General features: G+C 42.3%; 1 protein-coding gene across 1 annotated transcript in view; it reads right to left on the bottom strand.

The window, feature by feature from the left end:
• The window catches only part of LOC139687552 (uncharacterized), a 135,568-nt gene extending 132,007 nt beyond the window's left edge, over positions 1 to 3,561 (bottom strand). Inside the window, exon 1 of the mRNA XM_071584764.1 lies at positions 3,467 to 3,561. Coding sequence (XP_071440865.1) covers positions 3,467 to 3,509 — 43 coding nt within the window. The 5' untranslated portion in view covers positions 3,510 to 3,561. The remainder of the gene's footprint in view (positions 1 to 3,466) is intronic.
• Between the last annotated feature and the right edge of the window lie 17,569 nt (positions 3,562 to 21,130).

The following is a 21,130-nucleotide window of genomic DNA, read 5'->3' as shown; positions in this document are numbered from 1 at the left end:
GAACAGTGATCTCTCATTCGTAGTATTAGTAGTATTTAGGGGAGGCGACCGACAGCTGAGGTCATTTGCGCCATAGGGGATGGGCAGGAAAGGATGAAGGGTGGAGAGAAACCCGGCGTCGGCATTAGCCTCCTCTTTACGAAAGGCGCCAAGGGGTTCGCAGCTTAACGTCCCATCCGACGGACGGCGTACTCGCTCAAAGTGCCCTCCACAAAGCACCTGAAGTAGGGATCGGGATACCACTGAAAAATATTCAACACCGCCGGGATTTGAATCCGGGCCCTCTGGGTGGGAAGCCAGTGCGATATCTCTCATTCGTTTATTCAGAAGTAAGTTTGGGGTGGAACATAACTATCTCATAACTTCATCGACGAATGAAACATTCATAATGGCGATTTACATATTTCACTTTAGCAATGACGCCTGGACTAGAAGTTCCTAAACAGTGTTATTTACGAATCAGGCTCCCCTCAACCAGGTCAGGCACACACAGGCGTGTTGTGACGGCATAGGCTTTAAGAGCATTTGAATCTATGGTTTTTCTAAAGGTATCTGGGAACTTTGAAAGCTCTGACATACTTCTATTGTACGCCAAGAGGACTAAGTATGACAAATACATGACAGAAAGTATGATACTCAAGAAATTATGAGGTAAGAAATTATTAATTTTTCCGATTTTCATTTGATTCGCCATCGTAGTAAATTTTTTAATAGCCGCATGACATCTCGAGAAAAATAAATCGAAGTTTTTTGTGAAGCATTTCCTTACTGCTAGGATGCGACATCTGTAACCTCGGAAGAGGAAGATAAAAGATGACCTTCGATCCCTTCGCGTTATCGGTTCATGCCGGGAATACCTTGGGCAGAAAACGTCAGCATCAAATAAGAGGCTATCCAAAGAGGAAGAGGGCCAGAGCAGATTGAACAAAAGAGCAGAGCCAGTAGTGGGGTGTAATATGCTACATTAAATGTTATGCGGGGCATGAAAAGTCTCGAACCAAAAGTTTTCAGGGGGAATGGACGAGTGGATGGGATACGAAAGAGGAGTAAGAGGACAAGGCTGCAACACCTGGGGAACGTGCAGGTAGCGGGGAAAGATGCAGGAATTACATCTCACGAATAAATGAATAAGGAAGCACAGAAAGGAGACGAGTAACGATTACCAAATCCAAAAAAGATGACCTCATAGCAACGTGTTTACGTGCGTTTTAAGTGACTATGTTGATAAAAAATTAGAGTGTGATTCCAAAGTAACAATGGTTCAGTCAAGAAGAACACTCGGGTACATGAAATGGATGTCATTTGCCCTCTGTACCCGTTCAACTTCAAAATTCGTATAAATGAGATCTAGAGTTTACCAACGACCCCGCCTCCCTCAACAACAGCGCGTGACTTCGGGTCCCACACTCTGTTTCCCTCGTAAACCGCTAATCTGTGTTACGTCATGATTGTTGACGATACCAGCATGGCCGAAGAAGATTCTGATTTCAGCTTTGCGTACATTTAGAGGCAGAAGGAAAACACCTCTTTAACAATTTTAATGGCATTAGTATCCATGCCTTCCGCGTAGAAAAATGATATTCTGCTCTATATTATCGATTGGTATGCGTTAAAGACAATTTTACAGTGCTACTGTCAGAAACTGTTCATGGCTGGGTTTACCAATGTTTTCTCATAATTATCACGAAGATAATGTACAAATAAAATACTGTTATAATAAACTATCTCACTATAGATGGTATCATGATAAACTGAAAAAATTAGGCATGCTGCAGAGATAGCCTCGCCCCGGGATTGCTTACTAATCGCCACGAAAGGAATTCGTCTTAATATCGATACGAAAGATTGAATATCGAACTTTTTCTCCTCTCCTCTCGATACCATTGACATTATCCAAAACTGAGCAACGATTGAAGTTCGAGACAAAATCACGCGACCAATGATAGATGCAATAATTGCATATTGCCAAGCAAGCCGACAATTTCAGTCTGATTTGGTTTATAACATGAACAGAGGGCTCAAGACTACTCGTCTGATCTCCGACGATATCTGCAATGTATTTAAATGGATATAACCAATGCGAACAAATGTTTTTCAATAGTAAGATCAGCATTAGTCATGCCGAACTATTCACGTCATAGACTAAATTGATAAACCCTAGTGGCTAATTAAAATTATGGAATACCGTGTAACATTCATTCATACGAGTAATAGAACCGTAGGGTGAATTGACATAGCAATACAAGAGTAGGAAACGCAATCAAGATATCGCATTGGCCCCCCCTAGAATAGCACAAAGGTCAAAGCAATGAAATAGCAGATCAATAAACGTAAATTTAACTCAAATGTAAATAAAACACACTTTATGCAAATGGTTCTTTTAAAATATGGGTATGTATTTTGACCTTTATCAGAATCATTTCACAAAACAAATGATTCAGAGAAAACTGATTGGCATACGTGCACATTAAGCTAATTGAAATTGAAATCCACTTTAAAGAAACACAGCCCCGCGGACTATTCCTTCGAACGTTAAATCCCACGAATCCAACCCATTCACGCATTTCCAAGTACGGTCTCTTCGCAGTTATTGCGCAACAAACAAAAGAAACTACCATCGTACTCTTTAGGGAGAAAAGATCTACGTTTACTGAGAGATATTACTCGGAGACATTAATTACTTTTTGGATAAATATATGAAAAAAGTATTAAGTTGGGCATTCAAAGGTTTGACTCGAACTCAGTGGAAATCTTAAGTATAGTGTTCTTATACTTCGCAGGGAAAATTTTGATAGAAAATATCCCTCTTTTTATTTAATAATAGGACTACCTTTGATTCATATCGACTCAAAAAATGGACGCTGAATATAGTTATGATTCCCAGGCCCATACCTTCCTGATCAGAAATACTTAGTCAAAATATTTCTCATGGATAGTTGTCACGATTTATTTTATACCGGCACTTTTACTTGAAAGAAGAATTCCTTTCCGATATTGTCGAAATCTCTTCTGGTGGTAAAAGTGCTAGAAAAGTCAAAGAGTGGTGAGGAATCTTTTCTAGCACGATGGGCGTTTCACGTTGATGGCATACCCTTTCATGCTCCCCCATACAAAGTACATTTTTCCAAAATATGCTGCAGCATATATTCACATTAAAATATACAATAGTGGTAGTACATGGAGACGTAAATATGGACCGATGATGAAGCCTGCGTTGACATATCTAAGTGGCGCATACCACTTGGTGGCACGAAGGCGAAAGCGCCGAGTGCCAGCCAAGATGGAGTAGATGTACCAACCGAAGGCAATGAAAAGACGGACGCGATTAACCATCTCAGGGAACCTGCAGAGGATAATGCGGGGCGGGACACCCTCGAGGTATTTCCACCGTCTTGCACCAAAAACCCACGTCGGTTCCCTAAGGGATGGACCCTGGAAGAGAGAGATGAAAGAAAGAGAGACTCACCCTCGCCAAAGGCCGAGGCCCACCGCGATGCTCTCCACTGCATCCTCTGCACCGTTCTCCTGTTACCCCTCTCGGGACGGATCCTCGTCTTGTAAGTCCACGTGGACGAGGAGGAGGACTGCGCGAGGACGTTGTGTCCGTTCGGCCGGCCCTTGGAGGGCACTGGCACGGCCGGCGCCGGGATCAGGGGCGGTGGGGGCAGAGGGAGCGCCTGGTAGTGCCCGGGGGGGGCCGGACCTCCTCCCCTCTGCGGGGGCCCTCCACCCCGTCGCCCGCCCTGCCTAGACCCTCCGCCCGCCATCGTGGCCGACGCCTCGTGGTACTTGTCCAGGCGGCTCATCCCCGCCGATCACTGACTAACACTCACTGGAGGAAGAGCGGCGCTCACTCGCTCGGATCACCAAGTTGGATTAGCCGCAGCAGAGGCGCCTGGTTCTCGAAACGCCTGGGAGGATGAAGGCGCCCTCCCCTGGGTGGGTCGCCGCACGTCTCGTCACCGGTGACGAGCTTCGCATCCACCGACCTCTGCGCTAACCGTCGACTTCCCTGCCATGGCGTGCGATAGACGTGGTAGTGGCTTCGGGGCGATCCGTGGAATCACATGAGACGCTGGACCACGGGGGAAAGGGGAAGAAAATGATTCTTTTCTTTCCTTGAATGCCTCCTCGCACTCTCAAGAATCCCGCATTCCTCAATTCTCGCGCTTGAGTGAACAAGTAAACACTTCAGTGCGACCGGGTGAATGGAGAGGAGAAGAAGACTGTGAGAGGAGGAAACAGGGGCATGGTTGACCCTATGTTCTCCACGCACGACCTAGTACTCTTTAACACTCCTTCCTTCTCTCGGCCGAGTAGATTTCTCCTGTTTGAAGAATGCTTTTGGTGGACCGATGAACCCGAATCCCTTTAAGAGTAGGAAGGGGTTGCGATTGAAGCACTGGGATCACGACTTGAGTTCTGTTTAAATCCCTCGCGAGATGACGGAAACACCCGAGCAGGCGTTTAAAGTCGGGAGACGAGGAACTGGCCTCTCGGGGCGAACGAACTCCCGGCTCCGAAGGCACAACAAGGTCGCTGTTCGATGCAGGCGGTCAAGTCTCCCCGCGCGGGAAGGGAGCGCCGTCGTCGGATGGAGGCGCCCACCACGTGCGAGCTTCCGAATAACCGCCGCGCTCACCTCGGAAGGGATTGTCGTTCGAGGGAAGAAGGGTGGGGTGGGGCACTGTCGGGCAATCCACGCTTTTGGAGCAGACACGGAAGGAGAGAGAGCACAGCACACTCGTCAGGGACAGACGTCTCCGCGCCACCAAGTCTGAGCTAGCACTGCGTCTTGCCGAGCCTCTCCTCATCTCTGGGAGTGGGGGAGAACGGGAGGGGAGTTCCTCCTTTCCTCGCAGGCAACCTGCGGCGTCTTCGGAACCCACTTCACTCCCTCCCCTCCCTCCCATTCCCTCCCACCCTCCCTTCGCGGCCGAGGGTGCAGTCGGATGGAACGAGGAAGCGGCGGCTGCTGCTTTGGGCGGCCCCAATGGCGGACCCAGACCGCTGGCGACGGATTTTACGAGAGTGCCCCATAACGTTGGCGGCGGAACCACCATACTATGCGCATTCCGAAACCTTATATAATGAGGCCATTTAAATGCTACCGAGATTGAGTTGGGGGGGGGGGGGTTAATCAAAAATATTATTGATGTAATATGCTCACGATCTTTTTGGCGCTTCCATACTACCTTCCTATTGCATTGTTTTCTTAAATTACGTAGTATTACGTTTTTGTCCTTTTAAAGGAAGTGGTTCAGGTAAAATGTTTACTTTGCTGTAGAGATAACTGTTTAAATAGCAGATATATGCATTATAGATTTCAGCGTTAGTCATCCGCGGATGTCTCCTAAGTGGCCCTCCAACCCGCTCTCTTTGCGGGCAGAGATGCAACTTCACGACTACCTCCTTTCACACAACGCCGAATTTAGACTCATGAATTACGGGTGCTTTGAGGCCCCAGCAGTTGTTCTCAGCAGTGTGAGAGAGCATAGGGTTCACGGCGCATCTTCAATTCAGCAGCACTGCACTGCACACCCTCGTACCTCCCATCGTCCAATTTAAACTCCATTCTTGGTCATAATCTCTGGTACAACTATATTTCAGTTAGGCTGAAGCGGTGGCTGATACAAGTTGGTGTTTGAGGAGGCCATGACCTCCCTCGAGACACCCAACGTAAACTTATATTTCATGCTGAGTGGCTTTTGGTTCCAATAATTTTTTTTTACATCACCAAACACCCAATAGCAGATTAATTTTGAATGTATCAAAACTTACTTTCCTAGTCTTACTGACTTCAGTTTTCACTTCCAACTCAACATTGTGGTGATAGCGCCTCCTTCTCCTCAAAAGGTGACCCTGCCATTAGGATAATTGGAAAACACGTCGAGTGTCACTTTGTAGAACATTCATTTTAACGTTTTCATTTCTGGAAAGTGAAAAGGCTAGTTGTAGTCAAAGAGTGACAGTGATGGCGTCCGGGACCTTCGTGGTGCAGGAACCCCAAGGGCGGGACCCTCGATCGGGTGAGGAGAGCATCACAGCCCGTGGGAGCCGAGGGTTGCCCGCCTCAACTTAATATAGGCACCATGGAGGTACCCTTCGCGCGAACAGATTTAATGCCTTCCATTGTGCTGCTTCCCCACCATTTGTTAATTATTAATCTTAAAAACACACAACTTGAATTTAGTTGTGGTTTGCCGGAAGTAGCCAAACGCTCTGCACATTACGCTATTGCAGTAAACTCTCGATTTTAATTGAGTAAATTATCCACTCTGCGGGTTATCCCGGTTATTCACTCTTCCCGGTACCTAAAAATTTAAATAGATTTACATTCGTAGAGATAATTCAGTGCTCTTTGAAACTTTGATATACTTTTCTAAAAATTCAGGTTTGGAATACCTTGGCTTCTGAAAGGGTTTTAATGTCACAGAATCAAAAGTTGTCAATGGTATTTAATATGTTCATTTAAATATTTTTTATTATCCTTACTTTTCCATTATCGTTGACCTCCCATTCATTAGCCCTGAGAATTCCATATTCTCATTTTAGACAAGCAAAAACATAATTTAACTAAGCAGCAAATAAATCAATATATATCTACACTGCATTATTTTAATCAGTACCATGTGACGAATATGAATCCCATTTAGCGATTATTTTTAATAACTCGCCCTTCGCCAGTAATTAGTTTTTTTCGGGCTACATTAATGGTTTAGCTTTCTGAGGAAAAAGTAATCTGCTATTCACTATTAACTAATATCACTATTTATTCATGCACTACTCTTCAGATAGTTTTATGATATTGTAAATCACTAATTCCACCCTAATGAAATGGATGAAAAATGAAAAAAATGTAATTCTCATAGCTTAAAAAAATAGGGATAATAACAGGGAATGAGAGTTTCCATATATATATATATATATATATATATATATATATATATATATATATATATATATATATATATATATATCCGTCTATATGGCGACCATATTTTCCGCCTGTAATGGTTATACGTGTTTGTCAACTATCCTTGTTTCATCGTGTATCCATTAGCATACGCATCATATCGAGTGTTTACTGTCATTTGACATGAAGCATGATGATTGGGGAATAATAATACTAGTCCATTTCGTGCATAATTACTTGAGCCATTCATAAAAACTCTGTCGAGCTCTTGTAATCCTTGCACTTCCACAAATGCATACATAAACAGAGGGAATAGCTCGAGCTGCTCTTTAAGCACCAGATAGAGAAAAACATCAAATACATCTACAAAAGAGGAAGTTTTCCGGGCGTCCTATCCCAGAGGACTCTGGCGGTTGGCAAACCATTGCCTCTGCTAAGAATAACGCCAGTGAGTTCCTCCAACGAGTCCTACTATAAGGGACTCCCATGGCGACTTCATAGTTTTTCTTATAGTCAAGACACATTATTATGGTCATCGGCACGAGGGTCTAAACTAACCGATATATGCAACTCCGAGGCTTCGTGAGGGAACATGTCGGAAGGAGGTCCTGGAAATTTGAAAAAAGAAAGAAAAAATCCAGCGAAAGGTGGCATTAAAATTTCAGCGATGACACCATTATTCTAGTGTCAGCTAATCAGTCATTTGATGGGTTTGTGCCAACATTTTGTGGATACAATATTCACCACATAACTAATAATTGCTTCATTTAGGGCACAATGAAAGAAAACGACAGTCACAACTTGTAATATTCTCTGCCACTCTTTCTCTACCCTAAGCTTTTCACTTAAAGGAAATAAAAATATAAGAATACATTTTCCACATAGAGACACTCGACGTGTTTTTCAGTCATCCTCACGGCAGGGGTGAGACCAGGGTCACCTTTTGAGGAGATGAAGGCCTTATCACCATAACCTTGAGTTGGAAGTGAGTTCTGAGTTGAGTGAGAAAACTGAGTTATTCAGCATTGAAGAGTGATTTTTGTTATTATGAAATCTAAAATAAGATGGTTATTCCCCATGAGATGCGGGATTCAATTTATATTTTGTAAATGCATTTACATGGAGCGTTTTGTGTCATTTTAGACTTTCAGCTCGTACACAATTTACGAGTGTATCCTAAAAAGTTTCCGACCAAACAAATAAACGACTTTTTTTCTTCAAATTTATTTTTGTCTTTCAACATAGTTTTCTTTGAAGTTAATATTTTTTCCAGCGATCCTCTTCTTTCTCAATCCTTCCAAATAATAGTTGACGTCTTTCTCCGCAAAATGGGCGTTTACGTATCCGATAACCTCCTCGTCCGATGAAAATTTCTCTCCTCTAAATGAAACTTTAAGGTCAGGAAACAGGAAAAAGACGCTGGGGGGCAGATCTGGTGAAAACGGTGAGTCGTCAACCAATTAGAAGGGCAATTAGTGACTTTTAGCCTTGGCGACCGCCGGAGTGTGAGCAGGTTCGTTGTCCTGATGGACAAGCACTTTCTTCTCCATCAAATGTGGTATTTTATTGTAATTTATATCTTCAGCAAGTCTAACAATGATCATTAATACTCTACCGCTGTTTTTTACCTCTTTGAAGATAAGCGATGAGTAAACTTTCGTTACCGTCCCAAAAAACAATCGCCATACCCTTCCCGTCCGATGGAAATTTCTTCGTCTTTTTCGAAGCAGGTTCACTCTTTGCTGTTCACTGTTTTGACCGTTTTTTCGTCTAAGGAGTGCAGTGGTGGATCCAAGTTTCATCTGCAGTTAGGAATTGACGAAAAATGTCTGACTCACTTCGCTTATTAAACCGCTCCAACGAGGTCTTGGAAATGTTCATTCGAATGCGCTTTTGGGTACAAAGTGAGCAAACGCAGCACCCAACGCGCGGATAGCCTACGCATGCGCAATTCTTCAGTCAATATATGACAAACGTGTTCTTTCGATATGTTCATAGCCTATGCTATCTCTTTAACCTTAATTGGACATTCTTCCAACATGATTTGATGAGTCTTTTGGATGTTATCGGCGGTTATCAAGGTTTTTGGCCGTTCCGAACACTCATCACCAGCCAACCTAGAACAGTCACGTTTAAATTCAGCCGATAAAAATTTCACGGTCGTAAATGATGCTACAGAGTCTCCGCAAACAAGATCCAACTCGTATTTGAATTGCAGAGACGTATTGTCTTTGAAAAACAAATATTTTATGACAGTATGATTCACAGCTTTTCTATTTTCCCAAAAACCCTCATAAATGATTCACTCAAACGATTTTCAAACAACAGCCAAAGGTTCAAAAAGCTTGAAATTTTGGCGAGTACGTACGTTTTCAACGCATGCGCAAACGCAATCCACAAATTTTGTCGAAAAGTGCTCCTATCTTCATGATGAGGCTGACAACTTTTCAGACAATCCTCGTATTCGAAATAGTTTTAAATATTTGTTTAGATATATTCTACTGTTTCAGGCTTCACTTCGTGGAAAAATTTATTATCCATACTGAAAGATCGCACTTTTCCACAGATTTTTATTACAAGATACAGTGCGTTTCACCGACTTGCGGCATCATCAGGTACACATTTTCTTAACAAAGAGCGCAATAGCATATACGCTCAGGATATATATATATATATATATATATATATATATATATATATATATATATATATATATAGAAATATATATATATATATATATATATTTTTTTTTTAAGTAATCTACCGGTTAAGGTAGGTTTTTGGACTGACACAACTACCAAACAAATATTTTATTACTCCTAACAAAACAAAATCAATCATCCTACTCTATATCAGGTCCCTCTTCATCTCTGAGTACTTCCTTCCTCCCTTCATCCCGTCCAACAACCCTATCTTGTTCCTTCCCTTTCCTCTTTTGCCCAACATTCTACCCTCTATCACAGTCTTCAACATCCCACTGCCGGTCAACACCCCCTTCATCCACTTTTCCTGCCTCCATAGGATTGCTCCCAACAAACCCCTCTCTTCGCCCACCATACCAAGTACTTCCTCATTTGTTTTCTTCTCTGTCCATTTCACCTTCTCCATTCTTCTCCACACCCACATTTCAAAAGCCTCCAATCTACGTCTATCCTCCTGCTTCAATGACCACGTTTCCGCTCCGTACATAGCTACGCTCCATATCAAAGTTTTTACGAGTCTTTTCTTAACATCCTTACTCAAAGTCCCTGTCATCAACTCCCTCCTCCTCGTGAAAGCCTCTTTGCCTAGCGCAATTCTTCTCCTTACGTCCCTACTACTTTGACCGTGTTGGTCCAAAACACTACCGAGATACGTAAACTGTTCTACCTGCTCTAGCTTTTGCCCTCCTATTTTAATGTTAAGCTTGGCCTTTTTCTTTCTAGAAAATCGCATAACCTTTGTTTTATTAATATTGATTCTCATCCCATACCTGTCGCACTGAATTTCCAATTCACTAAGCAATGCTTGCAGCCCCTTGGCTGACTGACAAACTAAAGCTTGGTCATCAGCAAACCTAACTGATTTTACGAATTCCCCGCCCACTTTCATTCCTACCTCGAGTTCTTCCCATGCCTCTTTGATCATTTCTTCTGCGTACAGGTTGAACAGCAACGGTGATAATGGGCAACCCTGCCTTACACCCCTTCCTAACACTGCCCATCCTGACTCCCCGTTTCCCACCCTCACCTGAGCAGTCTGAGACATGTACAGGTTGCGGATTAGCCTCCTTTCCCTCCAATCTATTCCTATTTTCTGCAATATACTCATTAGTTTTTCCCAATTTACTCTATCAAACGCTTTTTCGAAATCTACGAAACAGGCAAATACCTCCTGGTTGTGTTCTATATTCCTCTCGATTAATAATCTCATTACTGCAATGGCATCACGCGTACCTCTCCCCTTCCTAAACCCAAACTGATCATCCCCTAAGTAATCATTTGCCCTACTCTCTATCCTTTTGTTTATGATCCTGAGAACAACCTTAGCTGCGTGGGATATCAAACTAATTGTCCTATAGTCCTCACATGACGTGGCCTTTACCTTTTTCGGAATAGGAACTAAAACTGATCTCACAAAGTCTTCCGGCCAGAGTCCTTCCTCATAGATACTACGAATCAGCCCATTTACCCTTTCCTCTCAAATTTTCGTAAACATTTCGGTAGTTCCGCAGGAATGTTATCCACCCGCACGGCCATATTATTTTCATATCCCTTAATGCCCTTTCTATCTCATCGTTGAGTATGCCTGGACCTAAGCTATCTTCCTCTACGTCATGTTCCTTTTCAATGTCTAACTTTGTTGGTCTAAGCTCTTTACTATACAGGTCTTCTACATATTCCTTCCATCTCTCTTGGATCTTTCCTGCGTCAACTATTACCTTACCGGCCTTATCTCTAACTGCTATCGTTGATCTCCCTTTCTTACTTCCCGATAAAGATTTAACTATGCTGTAAAGCGCACCGATTTCCCCCTTCCTCTGCAGACTTTCCATATTCTCGCACTGCGTCTTCCACCATGCTTCTTTTGCTTTATTTGTTGCCCGCCTCAATTTATTGTTCAATTCTTTGTACTTCATTTTGCCTAATTCTGTATTTATATTCTTCCATTTTCGCCGCTCATCCATTTTTGTAATCATCTCATCCGTGATCCATGGTTTACGAGTCCTTTTAGCGTTAACGGTTCCAATAGTGTCTTTTGCCGCTTTAGACAACCCTTTTTTGATACATTCCCATTTTTCTTCAATAGTACTTAGCTCTTTACCGTCCTCCATGATTTTCTCTACCGCCTGTTTGTATTCCTTTCTTTTCAACCCATTTAATGCTTCTACATTCCATTTTCTAACTCGCCGCCCCTGCCTTATCTTTTTAAAACGTACGCTACATTTCATAACAACTAAATTGTGGTCTGAGTCCGCATCCGCTCCCGGGAAGCTGTGGGAATTTATCACACTGTTCCTAAACCTGTGTCTAACCAGGATATAATCTAGCTGATATCTTCCCGAGTCACCTGGCATTTTCCATGTATACCTGCGTCTTTTGTGGTGTCTGAACCAAGTGTTGGTGATAACTAACCCCTGTCTCCTGCAGAACTCAACTGCTTTCTCCCCGCGGTCATTCCTCGTGCCTAAACCGTAGTCCCCCACCTCATCACCATCTCTTCCTTCGCCTACTGTCGCATTCCAATCCCCCATCACTATCAAATGTTTCCCTGCAGGAACACATGCAATCATGTCCTCTAACTGATCGTATATCCTATCGACCTCTTCTTCCTTATGGTTGCTCGGTGGCATGTATACCTGGATAATAACTAAGTTCGTCGGTTCTGCTTTTATCTCCACTAGTAGTATTCTATCCGTTACCTGCTCTATGTTGACTACGCTTCTTCCTACCTCTTCATTTAATACTATGGCGACCCCTCGTTGGCTCTCGTCCCCACCGCTGTATATTATTCTATACTTATCACTCCAGTAATCCCCGCTATCTTTCCATCTCACCTCGCATAGACCTAAAATATCTATATTTCCCCTTTCCATCTCTCGCTTAACATTCTCCAATTTCCCCGTCCTCATCATTGTCCTAACATTCCACGTTCCTATTCTAACTAATTTGGTCTTCTTCTCCTGCGTCTTCTGTCCTGCTGCTGCTGGTTTTCCCTTGCAAGGGTTTCGTGGGATGACGACCGCGGAAGCCTTGCCTCCCCCGCTGCCGGGCACGACACACGGCCGATTTGGCCGAGCCCCGTGGTTGCCAGGACTCAAAACATCTCTATTGTCCATCACATATATACTCTGTTCTGAGCGTATATACTCTTACACTATTCGTAAAGAAAATGTGTACCTGATGATGCCGTAAGTCGATGAAACTCGTTGTACCTTATAATAAAAATCTGTGTAAAAGTACGAAGTCTTTTAGTATGGATTTGTATAGATCTTTCTCTCAACACTCAATTTTGGAAACAAATACCTATCGAGGAGATATTAAAACCTTCGCCGTTTTGATTCTCATTACTCGTTTTAAGGTGTAAGACTGTTGACCAGTTTTTTGTACTTTTAACTCTAATATACAATTGTTAGTATTAGGTGAGCTGCGGTATTCACACAAATAAACGATTCTTGATCGAATTTGGCATTTTGTTAAATTCCTCGATTGTTACGCAATGAAATGAATATTTGCGCGCTGCAACCCTCAGATTAGATGACGAGGAATGAATGGAACGCTTGACATGGGAGTGGGGAGAGAGGGGAACTCGGTGGGATGAGATAGTGTGGGAGAGAATGGAGTGGGCGACGGGGGGTGGGAGGCAGAGATCTCAGAGGCGACCGGGGAAGGGCACCACCGTGCCTCCAACGCCAAGTGCCGAGGCGGAATTTGAGTCATCGGAACGAGGCGATACAACTTGTGGCTACTTAGTCGAGGGGATCGTTTTCTTCTGCAAAGTTGTCCTCAGACAGTTATCAACTGGCTCTCCAACCTTATAACGTACGCATTCCTACTGAACTACTGAAGTTAATGGCAGTTAATGAGGGAGACGACCGAGGTAATTTGCGTCATTAGGGATGGATGGAAATGGAGGAAGGGTTGATAGAAACCCGGCGTTCGCCTTAGCCTATTCTTAACGAAAGGCGCTAAGGGGTCAACAGTAAAGAGTCCCATACAACGTACGGCGTTCTCACTCCTAAATTGTACATAATTCTTTCTTCCCATTAAGTTTGTCAACATACTGATCCCTAATCTTCCTCTTCCTCATTCCAACTCCACTTCAGTGATTCGTCTTCACTGACAGCCCTTCTAAATACTCGTGTGTAGTTTTTAACATTTATTCATTTCCTTCCGGCAGAAATTTCCTTTCTCGATTTTCCTTAGCACTTTTCTACTCTGTTCAAAACAAAACTACCATCGACAGCAATTAAAATTGCAGTCCTTTCTCTGTATACATGTATATCCACATTGCCATCATGGCCGTCGGAACGCCATTAACTGTCTCATATCTTATTCACATTACTGGTTTCTTGCGGTTGTAACTCGTTATGCAAGTAATCTGAACGCCAATTATCACTGACAACTGTAAAATGTTTGCAACTGTTTGGGTACGTTTGTGATATAATAAAAACTGTAAAATCATGTCATATGGAAGAATATAAACAAGAGAGAATGGTCTCAATGAGTTCTTGCTTTTTGTCGGTACATTTTAAGGAGATTAAAAAATGGACGTCATCAGATGGAGGAACATACGCTGGCGATAGAGACTCCCATTCCTGACATTCCTCCTATCGCCACCCGCTGTGGCACAAGATCGTGGATACCATCTTCTTGAATGCAGGAATTCACCAGCGAAGTTCGGCAGCTGGAGTAACACCCGAGAAAGATTCTTGCGGCCTTTTGATGTCACACACACACCATTATTCAAGTGTTCCCAACCGTTTGCTGGCGGACATTTTGGGCCTATATTAGGCTCATAACTGTAGGGCTTAAAGTTGAGGATTTCAAATGTAATATTTAGCAGTTCTCTCCCCACTGAATACAACCTCGACATTTTGGAAGGGTTTGCGCGTTCTGATGACCCCATAGAGCTGTTCTAACGGAAGTAATGATGTTTCCTCCTGCTAGGGTCACCCATGCCAGATAGATCGAAAGGCTAGAGTCGGAGGAAAGGTAGTCCGCGCATTGTTTGTTCCTCAGTGAGTCGGTTGCACAGACGATCGATCGAGGTGAAGGGAAGAACTAATGAATGTATTGCAGAAAATAGGAGTAGATTGGCGGGTTATGAGATAGGAATGATTTTTATACTATATAAGTCTACCGTTTAATGTAGGCTTTAGATGAGCACTGACAGAACACTCATATTACACTTGCCTAGCATGACTATACATGGCATCCCAATAATTCTTCAATTTCGCATAATCTCCCTTAATTCCGTCCAGCGTGCCTATCCTACTCCTACACCTTCTTTATTTGCCTAACATTACTCACTATAACAGCCAGAAATTATTTTGTTTCATTATAATGAACATTTGCAACAAGACGCCGTTAAACGTTAATATTGCGGTATCTCCCGCAGTTTCTTAGAATATCCCATTGTCAACCAGAATGCTCTGCAACCATCTTTCCTGCCTCCTTTGAATTTTTACGAACAAAAAACCCTCCTCCCAAGGTACCATTAGGTCTCAATTTCGCCCAAATAAAGACTTCTATCTATCTATCCTCCCCAACACACCTAGCCATTCCTCGTTTGTTTTGCGTTCTGTCAATACCAACTTTTCCATCATTCTCCACACCCACATTTCAAAACCCTCCAATCTACGCCTGGCATCCTGCTTCAATGACCACGTTTCCGCGCCGAACATAGCTACGCTCCATATCTAAGTTTTTACGAGTATTTTTTTAACAATCTTACACAAAATCCCTGTCATCAATTCGGTCCTCAATGTGAAAGTTTCTTTACATAACGCAAACATTCATATGGCTCTACTACTAAATACATTTTGGTCCTGAACACTCTATGAACAGGTAAAATATTCCACCTGATCTGGTTAAAGAACTCCTATTCTAATATTCCCGGGAAGAATACCGAGCATTTCCCATGCATACCTACCTTTGGCGGTGATTAACTCCCGTCTCCTACAGAACTCAATTCTTTCTCACTGCGGTCTTCCCTTGATTCTAAACCATAGTTCTTAACAAGGTTTTCTACGCTGTTTTGTGACCTCAGAGGAGACTTGTGTCCCCTACAATACCCCAGAGACAAAACAGCAGTCAAAGCAGTGAAAACATGTTGATCCACCAGCACCAAAGAAAGTAAAGGCAATGCGGTCGGCCAGAAAGGTTATGGCTTCAGTTTTCTGGGATGCAAAGGGGATTCTCCTGATAGATTATCTTCCCAATGGTCAAACAATTACTGGACAATACTACACTAACCTCCTGGACTAACTACAGCAAATTATACACGGAAAAAGGCCAGGTTTGGCAAGGAGGAAAGTCTTCTTTCATAAAGACAATGTACGCCCACTCAAAAGCGTCTTTACCATGGCAAAAATACGTGAACTAAATACGAATTGTTGCGACACCCGCCTTACTCGCCTCATTTGCTTCCATCAGATTTCCATCTCTTCTCCAAGCCCAAAAATTTCCTCGATGGACAGTGATTCTCTTCAAGCAAAGAACTAACCGCCGAAGTAGAAGATTATTTTGCGGGCCTGGAGGAATCTAATTTTCTAGATGGGATCAAGGCATTGAAACATCGCTGGACCAAGTACATTAGTATAGGGAGACTATATTGAAAAATGATCCGCAGAGGTAAGTCGTTTATTTCAATTCTACTGCGAAAACCTTTCAAATTATCGTCGTACAAATAAAAAGAATTACTTCCCAGGGCAATGGAAAATTCACTCGCGTCCATCTAACGAAGAATTCACGGGCAGCACTACGTATTTCTAGGTATATATTAGCGCCCTTTTAAAAGATTTGTAGATTTTAGTGATATTTTGCTAGAAATATTGATGCATATTGCATTGAGAAACAAAAACCTGTTTTCTCTTAATAAAAATTATATTTAAATTAACGAAGTGGTACAATATTCAATGATGAATTTACCAAATAAAAAAGTTAGCACAGAAATGGATGAAATCAGAAGCAACCACCTACTGTATTTGCAAAAGATATGAAGTAGCTGCTATGATGAAGTATAAATGATTATCCGGAATAAAAACTTAATTGGTGAGGTGAGATGTCATGATTTTTTTGGAAGATTTTCAATGGCGTCTATAAACATTGAAATGTTCCCACTCCATTCTTCTGGTTAATTATAACCACTATTATCAACGCAAACGTTTGTTTGATAAGTGAGAGTAGAGCTCATCTAGTACTAGGCCAAACGGCGTGTGAAATTCACACAGCAGGGTAAATAAGGGGGTCATATCCTTTCCCTGTGCCGCCTATGGTTTTCCAGGAAAAACTGCTTGAAGCTAAAATTTTCCAGAGGCTTTACTGGGAAACGAACCCGGACCCTCTGGTCAGTTGTCCAGTGTTATACTCGCTGAATTACCACGTTCAGGTTTAGTATAGAAGTAAGCGTCCATTACCTCCATAGCGATTTACAGGAACCATTCCATGATTCCCGATCAGAGTACTTTGATCTCAATCCAGAAAATAAAAGAGCAGTATCTCTATTTGCTCAAATAAATCAATTTTTTATAAGTCATTTTTATAAAGTACTCGGTCGAAATGCGAGAAAAAAATCCGATTTAAGAATAACTGAATTCACCCTTTAACGTAATAAATTTTACTTTAATTTTCGTGTACCTCAATCAAGATGATTAAAAATGACGGGTGATTCAAGGGTTTCCCCTCGTCTATCATGAAATTTTTTCTAGGCCGGATATTGTTATGCACCAGATAGCATTGTCACAATGCTATTGGAAGAATTAGGACGGGAGTCACTAGTTGGCCGTAGGGTTAAATACAGGTTAATTTTGCCGCGTAAATTTGACGCAGGTTATCTGTCTGAGGATGTTAAAGACATATTCCAGGCCCCTACTTACTATAATAGGTCTGATAACCAACGTGAAATCGGGGACAATTATTGTAGAATGGATAGATTTAAATTTTCGTTTTTTCCTCGAATCATTAGAGATCAAAAAAGACATGACAGCAATGGCGTAGGAGATGATTACAATTGGTATTGTAGACAGTTGCCGATACCCTGCAGGTTATTCTTTTTATTTAATAGACCCTACTTTTAAGAAGTTCTACGACATAATGTGAATATGCGTGTCCTTTTATTGAATACTGTTGCATAAAAGCACTTTCTTTTGTGTAAGAAAACTTTTCGAGTGCATGATCAAGCTAACATTCGTGTAGAGGTGACATGATTGCGATTATGCATGCATGGCTGGTGACCTAACAATTCCCGCCACACGCCCTTGCGAGGTATTGCGTAAACTTACCAGTTAATTACTTTATTAGTACTTCTTATACTTAGTAATAGTACTTAGTAATCTTTCGATAATTAAAAGAACGTATTTACATTTAACTTGTATTTTTCTGGAGTCTACCAATTTTTGACAAGTTCATGGTTGCTGGATTGGGCGTATAACCGCGGATATGTCCAGACGTGGATTTGAAAAACCCCGCGTCGAGATAATGTGCCCGTGGGTTAGTTGCGCAACCGGTGACCTGCTGCGCGTTGACCTTTCTCGGATTACCGCGACAGTGTTTTGCTTTCCGGAACCTGTTCGTGAAGAATGCATCTGTAATTTTATCCGAGGTCTCTTTAATATCTTCGTATTTTCCTCCATAAGGGTACGAATTCAAGTAAAATATTTTCAAACGATGCCAGAAGAAAATTGATTATTTAGACTTTCACGTATTTCTCATATTATGCATTATTGCCTCCTCGTTTTTCTTGGTTGTTGCCGACAATGCCAAGGGTCAAAAGATCAAAATAGGTACTAACTCAAGACGAACGCCCTTTAAGAACCCCTACAATTAACCCGTAATATTGTGCGTGCTTGCACCTACGGTGGGTGTCAAAGCAGAAGCGCGGGCAGGCAACGGCCAAAGCACTCAGTGGCGGGCCGCTTGGTATTCTGAAATATGCAATCGAAATGCGTGAGGGTTTCGAATTCTTTCAGCCGTCTCTGATCCTCCGGCCTTTCTTTCTCCTCCTCCCAGAACCTCCCCCCCCCCCCGGCATTCCATTAACTCCAGCGTCGGAAACCCCCTCCGCCACTTAACCCTCCTTCACCCCTCAACTCACCACCAACGCTAGCCGCGGAGATCGAATGAACTATCTGGTCATTTCCTTGTTTCCCGCGGAATTTCACTAAAAACCAGTACAAACGCATCTTGTACTTCAGAATATATCTTTTAATTCATTTATGAGTGCTCAACAGACAATAAACGAAGTATTAAAAAAAAGGGTTGAAGGATGGTTGCACGTATTCACAAACAACGTGTCAAAAAGTCTAATATTTACATGTGGCATTGAGGTACCTTTAAAATGGCCTTATATAAAACATGTAAGATTATTATTTTTTTATTACTCCTATGCAACGCACAAACTGAGCGTAAATTATTACTTCACGCCATAGCAGCCATTAGCGAGAGAGAGAGAGATTGCTGCCACGCCCGCGTACAACGCCGTTACTATCGTTTTTAATTCGGAATGGCGAGGAAAATCATCATTTTGGTTGGGAATACAGTCCAAGAATACAAAACGTGCTTGGATCGAGTCATCATCATCATTAGTATTTCAATTCTAAGATTTGTTTACTGCAGCCCTCCATTCTTCCCTAATTAATGTTAATTCCCTCACCCTCTGATAGGTTCCCTGTTTTACGTCCTCCTTAATTTGCCCTATGAACTTGTCTCTTGGCCTTTCTCACGGGATCTTTCCTTCAATTTTTCATTCTATTATGTGTCTAACTAATCCATTGTGCCTCAAGGTATGTCCAATCCATCTAGTTCTTCTTTGCCGTAGAACTCTTCATATGGTTCTTTTCCTCTTCTATATACTCCATCGTTCCTCACTTAATCCGTCCATTTAATCCTCAGCACTCTCCTCCAGCTACATGTTTCAAAAGCTTATATTCTTCGTTGGACCACTTTTCCAATATTCCATGTCTCCGATCTGTAAGAGTGCCATGCTCCACACGAACGTTTTGACGAACGGCTTCCTTGTTTGCAATCTCATCTTCTTTGAAGATAGCAGTTGCCTCTTCTCAAGGAACGCCTTCTTTGCTTGGGATATTCTTCGCTTGATGTCGGTCCAGCTTCTTCCAGCCCATGTTATTCTTCTGCTGTCCCAAGTAGATGAAGGATTCCACTTGCTCTAGTTTCACTCCTCAAAATTTGATATCTGCATTCAGCTTCTCTCTTCCACACACAAGGATTTTAGTTTTGTTCTTGTTGACGCTCATATTATATTCCCCCTTTCCTTGGTCTATAGTATTCAGGTTTGCTTTCAGGTCCTCTCGCGTCTCAGCCACTACTGCGATGTCGTCTGCGAACCGCAGCATGTTAATTTCTTCGCCATTCACCTTGACTCCTTTGATGCCAAATTCTTGTGCTTCCTTTATTGCCTTTACTAGATATACACGTACATTGGATAGTGCTAGCGAAAGGTTGCATCCTTGTCGAACTCCCTTGTTTATTTTGGCTTCTGTTACCCTTCCGTTTTTCGTTCCTTTCTTTTCGATTCTTTTCACTACGAGTATATCGTTTCAATGGGCGCCATTTTCTAATTTTCCCGCTCGCCTCTTCTGCCACAAAACAGCAGCTAGTGGGCAGCATTGACGCTGGTAAGTTTTACCATAGTGAACGTCACCACTATGACGTCATACCTGTAATTCCGTCACACATTGACATGTGTTCCAGACAAAAATTGTTTGGTTAGCCAATGGCGTATTTTCCCAAACGCTTAGCAATAATTCCCGTTCATTAACGATAGCGGAAAAAGGAACGAGCAGTTTGTGGAAAAATAAAGGTTTGTCAATACCAACATTTTACTGGATCTTGAAGAATATTTCAATAGATTTTTGACTAATTTTTAGCGCCATTGAACATAATCCTTTGATATAGCATTAAGTAGCAAAAATTTATAGTCCTCGTCCATCATTGGAAATAATATTTTTGTTAGTTTTTCGTATATCATCATCTACTTATACTCCGTTGGCTAATGTACACCAACCGTAAATCGTATTTACCATGACCAAGAGACTCGTACGCATCGCCAACGTCGTCTGGAGAAACCTTACGGTTGCTTACTGTAGTCGCTGTCGGCGATAGCGAGTGAATGACTTTTCGTCGACGCACCCCCGAGATACCCCGCTTACAGAATGACCCTAAGTGCTGAACCATTGGAGATTACGCAACGCCAATTCCACGGGCGGGACTCACTCAACTTTACGATAGCAGGTAAGCGCGTTGCCCGCCTAAATATCACAACCGGCGCCCTGCCCTCTACCACCGACATCTTCATTCTGATATTTTGCACTAACTGAGACACCAGTCACAAATATTTGTCTATTTCCCACCGTTGTCAATTACCATCATATTTTAAAATTTCGTCAATGGTTTTCAAACGTTAGTTAAACGTAAGTATTCTAATAATATTTTCTCTAGCATGCGCCTTTCCGAAATCAATAAATCAGACACACAAGGTCTGTCCCAAAAG

The sequence above is a fragment of the Hetaerina americana genome, unplaced genomic scaffold (assembly GCF_022747635.1).
Source record: "Hetaerina americana unplaced genomic scaffold, ioHetAmer1.1.p SCAF_2, whole genome shotgun sequence".
In the NCBI taxonomy this organism is placed as follows: Eukaryota; Metazoa; Arthropoda; class Insecta; order Odonata; family Calopterygidae; genus Hetaerina; species Hetaerina americana.
The sequence above is the reverse complement of the archived record's forward strand: the minus strand, read 5'-3'. Positions and strand labels throughout refer to the sequence as shown.